The 8,820-nt window shown below is 38.0% G+C and overlaps 1 protein-coding gene across 3 annotated transcripts in view; it reads left to right on the top strand.

Moving 5' to 3' along the window:
* LOC117982397 (very long chain fatty acid elongase 7-like) overlaps positions 1–8,389 on the top strand; it is a 46,875-nt gene extending 38,486 nt beyond the window's left edge. For all 3 annotated transcript variants that reach the window (XM_069498805.1, XM_069498806.1, XM_034968753.2), the window contains exons 3-6: positions 2,299–2,489; positions 4,318–4,398; positions 5,682–5,981; positions 7,210–8,389. In XM_069498805.1, the coding sequence (XP_069354906.1) occupies positions 2,299–2,489; positions 4,318–4,398; positions 5,682–5,981; positions 7,210–7,461 (824 nt within the window). In that variant the 3' untranslated portion in view covers positions 7,462–8,389. The remainder of the gene's footprint in view (positions 1–2,298; positions 2,490–4,317; positions 4,399–5,681; positions 5,982–7,209) is intronic.
* Positions 8,390–8,820: the final 431 nt, after the last annotated feature.

The raw sequence follows: 8,820 nt of genomic DNA on the forward strand, positions 1-8,820 counted from the left end.
CCACCCGTTGCACTATTGTCGTACCTACTCCTAGCACAAGCTTCATGCTTAATTGGAGAGGAAAGGGAATGTTAGTCAAGGGCCATGGCTAATATTCTTTAAAAAAAATCGCCCGTTTACACTAAGCACGTCTGGTGCTTAGTGGTCACGGTGGCTAGTTACCACCCTACCGGCAAAGCCGTGCCGCCAAGCGATTTAGCGTTCCGGTACAGGGTAAAGGGGCATGGGTTAGTTTAAAACTGCCATACACCTTCCAGGTTAGCCCGCTTCTATCTTAGACACCATCATCACTTACTACCAGGTCAAATTGGAGTAAAGGGCTAACTTGTATCTGAATACAAGGCCGAAGCCTCCCACCAGACCAGACCAGAAATTTAGAAATTATAATCTTTAGAACTAATCAGCCGATTCTAAAAATTATTTCGCTGATATATAGCTACATTATCCCCGTGTGTTAACCATGAAGTGGCTATAAATTATATTATAATATGGCCAAAGTCATGTGCAAAATTGATTTTTCGAAAATTAAATGGACCAGTTAATGTCTGAAACTATTTGTATTGATTTCTGCATTTCAAACTTATAACACTAACAAGGTTTCCTTACGCTAAGGTTTAATAACTGACCTTGGTTAACTCATGGTTAACTATCGGGTAAAGTCAGCTAACGGAAATAACTTGGACACTTGACAGTCAGTGGAGTCAAGTGGTGATACTTATTACTTATTATATGTACATTTTACTTCAGGTCAAGGTCTCATGGTTTCCGGTTATTTGTTTTGCCAGATAACAGTATTTATTACCTACCGATTGAGAAAAAAGTATTATGAAAAAATCTTTATTTTTCTCTTTACGTTGCCTTAAAAATAAAGAACGGTAACAACTGCTTTAGTTAGAAACTGTGTTACAGTTGTTAACGCCCACCTCCAGATTGAGAAATAATTACAAAACAAAAAAAAAAGTTTAAAATCACTTAATATTATGTTGGATTAGTATATGCGTGTGTCAGGGTGTGTTTGTGTGTGTGTGTGTGTGTGTGTGTGTGTGTGTGTGTGTGTGTGTGTGTGTGTGTGTGTGTGTGGTTGTGTATAAGATGTCTGAATGGATTATTTCAAAGTTACGATGTCTTCCGTGTCACAATTATGTAGATATCTACTTAGTTTTATTAAAGTAATCTAAATATATAAAAGGAAAAGGTGAGTGTCTGACTGACTGACTGATCTATCAACGCACAACTCAAACTACTCGACGGAACGGGATTAAAGGACAATGACAGAATTTCAATAGAACCGTCCGTAATCCAGGCTGAAATTTGGCATGCATTATGCCGTAGGCGTCCGCTAAGAAAGGATTTTTGAAAATTCAACCCGTAAGGGGGTAAAATAGAGGTTAAAATTTGGTGTAGTCCACGCGGACGAAGTCGCAGGCATAAGCTAGTTATTTATAAATTGTAAACAGGAAAAGTCTTAATCCTGATTCCTGACCTTTTAGAATAATTTCTTCCGTGCCTGACTCGTGACGTTGTCTTATCTTTGTCGCATGCCTATGTTTGGTCAGGATAATAGTATCTTTATTGTCAGAATATAATAATTCAAAGTAAGTATAGGTCTTGCATTTCACGAAGGCGAGTGGCTCATGCTTGTGTTTAAGTCGTATCAGTATAAGTAAAGTACACTAAATGCGTGCGTTTGCGAGCGCTTGCTCGCAACTGATTGGTCCGACATGCACGCACACTTACGCATTGCCCATGTATACGACGTAACCACAAGTAAAGTTAACTCGCCTTCGTGAATTGCAAGAACAATAATTGGATAGGACTGTTTCCTTCAAAGGTGATGATGACAGAAAATATAATATTAACGGTGTACGTTATCGAATTGGTTATTAGCTATCATTCAAGACTGCATCATCGTCAATATTATCGGTCACGTAATGTAATCGTGATCTAGCGTCAAATAACGCAAAAACTTTTATCTAAGCGCGTACCGTCACGTACCAAAAACTCAACGTTCGTCGCGTCAAGATTAAAAAGTTTAATTTTTTTAAGAATTATAATAATTATTATAGGTATCGCTTTTCTAAATTATGATTTGGAGATTGCTCTTTCAAGCACAATGTTGGTACTGTTGGTAGACTCATTCTAGATCTGTACATATCGTCTGCGATATCAAACGAGTCGCAGAGATCCTCTAGAGTCTAGACATGCGGCAAAAGACAGTAGTGGAAAAAATTCTAACAAGACTTTGTAGTTGTAGTTTGTAGTAGCAAATTTTTAAAGTTACAACCTTCTCAATTCCAGATCCCCGGACCAATGACTGGTTCCTCATCAAAAGCCCCATTCCGGGGCTCACAATAATCGGCCTGTACCTGTACTTTACGTTGAAATGGGGCCCGCGGTACATGGCCGACAAGAAGCCCGTCCAGATGCAGAAGACCCTGGTGGTCTACAACTTCATACAAGTTGTCGTCAGCTGCTGGTTATTTTACGAGGTTTGTACATAAGTCATTGAGCCCTATGGGGCTCACCATAATCGGCCTATACCTGTACTTTACGTTGAAATGGGGCCCGCGGTACATGGCCGACAAGAAGCCCGTCCAGATGCAGAAGACCCTGGTGGTCTACAACTTCATACAAGTTCTCGTCAGCTGCTGGTTTTTTACGAGGTTTGTGCATAAGCCATTGAGCCCTATGGGGCTCACTATAATCGGTCTGTACCTGTACTTTACGTTAAAATAGGGCCCGCGGTACATGGCCGACAAGAAGCCCGTCCAGATGCAGAAGACCCTGGTGGTCTACAACTTCATACAAGTTCTCGTCAGCTGCTGGTTATTTTACGAGGTTTGTACATAAGCCATTGAGCCCTATGGGCTCACCATAATCGGCTTGTACCTGTACTTTACGTTGAAATGGGGTCCGCGGTACATGGCTGACAAGAAGTTCGTCCAGATGCAGAAGACCCTGGTGGTCTACAACTTGCACATTCCTACTGTTAGTGACGTTTATTGCACGACGACTCAGTTTAAAATGCGTCGACTATAACTACTATTTTAACTCACTGTTATTTACTTATGCAATTAAAAAACAATTCCATTGAAACAAGTTTGTATAAAATTCGCTATATTCAAAATGATTGGTTAGCTAAGCACTTTGCGGCACATAACTTATCATTATTTAGTGTTAGACACTCTAGAGGCAATCAAAAAGTTGACTTTTGATTGATGATTCCATTACGGCTACCGAAGGCGAGACGCGAAGAATTCGTGTTTCCGGCACAACACAAAAAATTACTCTTTTTATCTTGGACTATTGACCTGTATTAAATGTCGCTCAGAACAAATACCTGTAGAAGTAGCCCTAATGTGACTCTTACTGTAAAAGCGAGATAGCTAAATGCATTTAAGATCTTATTAGAACGTGACAAAGTGATTATATTTTGTCCTTATCGCCGTGGCCACTTTTTTTTGTCAAGATGTATTTGTACCTACATGAGATCTTGACAAACAAAGTGAAGTGAGGTTATGTTGACTCAAGTATTTTAAAGAAATAATTGATTTGTTGTATTGTTTTTGTTTTTGAGGTTATTGTGCAATGGTGGTTACAGTATACTAGGCTACAATAGCTGAAGCGAACGTAAAATAGAAGGAATAACATTTCACAAGTAAGTATCTCTGCTTGAGCGAGAGGGACTGAGGGGGCCACGCTAGTTGCATATCTGTGAAATGTCGTATAAAAGCAGGCGTTACTTTGCGCAAATCCATGCTATACAATGAACCTGGAACCAAAAGCTTTGTTTGCTATATTCCGCTGAAACTGGTCGAATCTGTATGGTGCAACATGCAGCAAGCGACATGTACCGCCCGCCCTCCCACTGCTAAACATGCAGGAAAAAGCAACCGCCAGGCACCAGGCATTTTTCTTGCATGCGTTTTTAGGGTTCTGTACCCTACCCGAGGGGTGCCAACAGGACCCTATTACTAAGCCTCCGCTGTCCGTCCGTCCGTCTGTCAGCGGGCTGTATCTCAATTCTCATGAGAGTTGAAATTTTCATAGAATGTGTATTTTGATTTCTGCTGCAACAAGAAATAATAAACATTTCAAAATGGCTGCCATGTAAATTAAAAAAAATTATAAAGTACATAGGACATATAATCTTGTATCGTTATTTTTATCTTTACTCTTTCGTTAACATAACCATACCTACTTTGATAACGCTATAAAAATACTGATAATTCAGTTCCTGGTATAAAGGTACAAAAGGTACAATGGCGTTCCTCTGAGTCAACTCAAAATTAATTTTGATTTTTGTTTTTTTTTCAGGGCCTCGACGCCGGTTGGTTGAGGACTTACAGTTGGAAATGTCAACCAGTCGATTTTTCCAAGTCACCTGAAGCTATGAGGGTAATTAATTCTTCTTTAAGTAGCTATCATTGAAAAGTTTGACACCTACCCTATCAGCGGAATGAAGAGGAAGGAATAATATAATGTTATCTCTACCTATTCCCATACAAAAACAGAGAGAGCGCTAGGTATACTAACTTCATTCCGAGGAATAAGTTAGTAAAGCGCTATCTCTATTAAATACCCATACAAATGATAGAGCTAAACAGTTTCCTCGGATAGGGTATGTCAAGCTGCAAGCTGCAAGAAAGTGTTGGTTTGCTCTCCTATTAGTTTCCAACTTTTGTGATCAAGACAAAATATCTTTGGTAAATCTTTGAGTCAGAACTTAGGACTGACTCATTGGCCTAGTTCTAGTAGATAGCTTATTCGGCTGTGGATTGTTACTTCATACTTGTTGTTGTTGACTCGAGATCGAGTCCCCGGGTCGAGCCAAAAAATTCGTTTCGTGTTTGTGTTAAGAAATCATTAGTAGCACCCCGGAAAAAGTAGTAGCTCTATTTCGTGATTTCTTTCCTTTCGTGTCGAATTGCCGTCTCATTGGATTAATTGTGAGAGTAAGGGAGTTTATAGATTAGAGCTTGGCTGCAAACATATTTTGTTCGCGCAAACACTTTTGCACTATAATTATTTTTTGTTAAGTTGCCTAGTTAGGTTTAGGTTTAAAGACGTTTAATTCTCATAAAGACAAAGTCACTTACATGAGAACTTAATTCTAAGAATATAGTTTACAAATATTCGCCATTTAGGTACTTATTCAATGCATTTGTCGAAGTGATTCGCATTACTCATAATGTGAGCAGCCAATTGCTCGATACTCATAATGTGAGCAGCCAATTGCTCGATACTCATAATGTGAGCAGCCAATTGCTCGATACTCATAATGTGAGCAGCCAATTGCTCAATACTCATAATGTGAGCAGCTAATTGCTCGATACTCATAATGTGAGCAGCTAATTGCTCGATACTCATAATGTGAGCAGCTAATTGCTCGATACTCATAATGTGAGCAGCTAATTGCTCGATACTCATAATGTGAGCAGCTAATTGCTCGATACTCATAATGTGAGCAGCTAATTGCTCGATACTCATAATGTGAGCAGCTAATTGCTCGATACTCATAATGTGAGCAGCTAATTGCTCGATACTCATAATGTGAGCAGCTAATAGTTTCAACCGAGAATAGCCGCTATGACCAAAATTTTGTCAGGATTCCAGCCTCGGGCTTCGGACATTATTATTATTTCTATTTTTTTCTAATCCTAACCCATTTCTAATTTCAGGTAGCGCGAGGAGTCTACATATACTTCTTGGCGAAAATGTCCGAACTGCTCGACACAGTATTCTTCGTGATAAGAAAGAAAGAACGTCAGATAACGTTCCTCCATTTGTACCATCACACAGTGATGCCCATGATATCATGGGGTGCGACGAAGTACTACCCCGGAGGTCATGGTACATTGATAGGAGTGATAAACTCCTTCGTACATATAATCATGTACACGTATTACATGTTGGCTGCCATGGGGCCTCAGTACCAAAGATTCTTGTTCTGGAAAAAATACATCACTACTTTACAAATGGTAAGATTTTGATGAAACTTTGCTATTTTTGAGGCGGAAAATGATAATAATATTAGTGATAATATTTTGAAAGTAGATATTAGTTTTTATATTATGTACTTACCTACAACATGTTGGTTAGTATTAATAATTGAGTAAGAAGAATTAAGGTTAATTATAGCTAATAATATACTGCTAGCAGTAAGGTAAGAACATCTGCCTCCTAATCGGAGGTCGGGGGTTCGATCCTGGGCACGCACCTCTACATTTTCGGAGCTATGTGCGTTTTAAGTAATTAAATATCACTTGTTTTAACGGAAAAGGAAGACATCGTGAGGAAACCTGCATGTTTGAGAGTTCTCCATATGTTCTCAAAGGTGTGTGAAGTCTGCCAATCCACACTTGGCCAGCTTCGTAGACAATGGCCAAAACCTTTCTGACTCTGAGAGGAGACCCGTGCTCTGTAGTGAGCCGGCGATGGGTTGATCGTGATGAATAGAGGATTACCCATGTTAATAATTACATCAATGCGCATGTCATGTTATTATTGGCCTTATTACCTTAAAAGTATATTTCGACATCATCAAAAATTCGACTTGCACGTCACGCAATGTTGTTAGTTGTTACATGTTGTACATTTAACTTTCAAAAGTTAACTATCAGTCACTTTAGTAGTGAAAGCTAGGAACAAGAGCGGGGTAATCTATGAGTTAACATAATCATAGATTAAGGTCTGGTTGCATGACAGGTCGTAATTTTAACCACCAATTGGACCTAGCAATCAAATTAATGGCGAGTATGGTTAGATGAAAGGAAAAGTTTCATTAGTCTATTGTATCCTACTAAATGTATACAGTATAACTAAGAAACCGAAAAATAGTGTTTATTTTCAATTAAATCAACGATTATTCTCTTGGATTATTACCTATAATTAATAATACTTATTTATGTTCTTCTTTCTTTCCATTGTTTGCTTTGTTATCTACATTACTTTTATATTTATTTGACTCAACTATTTTATCCTTTGAAAACACAATATTCACAATTTAACATTTATTATTCGTGCAGTTAAATTTTAATGCTTAAGATAAACATCATGATAAACGATAAATACTTAATTATGTTAACTAAAAATCTGTCAGATTTTAAATACGTGGATTAATTATTATTAGGTACCTATGCAGTTTTAATTTTTGATACTTTGGGCTTGACAATTTGTGTTCCTAACGAGTGGTTATTCTTCTTTCAGCTCCAGTTCTGCATCACCTTTCTACATTCTTCTCAACTTATCTTCTACGAGTGTGGCTACCCGCGCTGGTCCGTCGTGTTCACTCTTCCCAACTCGATCTTCTTCTACTATCTCTTCTATGACTTCTATTATAAGGCGTACGGAAAACCTGAGACTAAGAGAAAACATTCGATTAAAGATAAAAATGCTAACGTTAGCATACAAAACGGCAAAGCAAATGGTTTTATAAGTACGGAAAAAAAGATTGAATAAAACTAACCCCGAAAACTAAAAAAATTAAATTTTAATGATAATATGGTTGAGTTTTTAGCAATACTAATAACCATCACTTGGCATTTTAGGTGGCCTTAAAAATTAATTGATATTTCAGATATCGGCCGTAATTTTTAGTACATACTTTGTAAATATAGGAATATAATATAGTAAACAACTAACACTGACCATGTATTATAATGTTCGAAGTATATTAGTGATAGTTGTAACCTGCCGTTGGTAGGTAATTATTGAACTAAAAGCTAGTAAAAGTATATACCATGCCAAAAAGGACATTTGTATAAAGTAACACAGTCTATTCAAGTAGATGATGAAAATCCATTGATGATACTGCACAACAAAATGTATGATACACCGGCGGGGTGATTACGCATCTCGCGACAGGCTTGCGACAGGCGTAAATCTCGCGATCATTGCCAAACGTCCGGTTAGAGAGAGACAGCAATAGCCACAAAGTAAAATAAGAAGAAGAAGAAGAGAGACAGCAAATGAACTATCGGATTGCTACTGCTGTCGCGTTGCTCTCACTACTGCAACGTTTTACATAATCACTCCGCCGGTAACGATAGAAGTATTCAAAGCTAGAAGCATTTAAAAGTTTAAGCTGTTCGTACATCTGAGAACCACCTAATAAGTTGAAAAGCATAAATGTTGCATAGTTACCTAAAACGTATGAGGAATAAAGGTTCATATTCATTGGAAAAGCAATCGGGATGCATGCTGGCGGTTCTTAAAAAGCATTCCATTTTGCTGAATTTTTTGGTCAAACTTTGCCTACGGATTCCCAGCATGCTTTTTACCAACCAATAAAAATGATCCTTTAGAGACGATACATCTGCATAATTAAGAATTGGCGTAGATTCTGTTGTTCTTCTCTAAACTAAATTTAGAGTATCTATTGAAAGTTAACAGTTTCAAATTTAATTTGGAGCTGTCAAACTGCGTGACTTTAGCTGCCAGTCGCAAACCTATTGTTTAAATTTGTAGCGTGCACTAAAATTTAGAGTCTTTAAATGTAAAATTCATGTTCTGTCCCTTTTTAGCAATATTAAAGAGAAAATGATGCAGATAGTCTAAATTTAGTTTAGAGAAAGACAAGAGAATCGGCGCCATTGTTTGGTTAATTTGCTGCACTCGTGAAGTTTTGTGACATCACTGTGCCGTATAGGTAGGTACTCGAACGTGTCGCACAAAATATTAAGGCCGTTTTATGCCAGAACAGCACAGTGTGATATTGGGGCATGTCATGGACCATGGTACAATAATTTAAAATGTAGTTAGAATCATCGGCAGATTGTCATACCCTAATATTCCAATTCCATGGCTCTGCTGCATTAC

Source organism: Maniola hyperantus, chromosome 5, assembly GCF_902806685.2.
Source record: "Maniola hyperantus chromosome 5, iAphHyp1.2, whole genome shotgun sequence".
Lineage (NCBI taxonomy): Eukaryota > Metazoa > Arthropoda > Insecta > Lepidoptera > Nymphalidae > Maniola > Maniola hyperantus.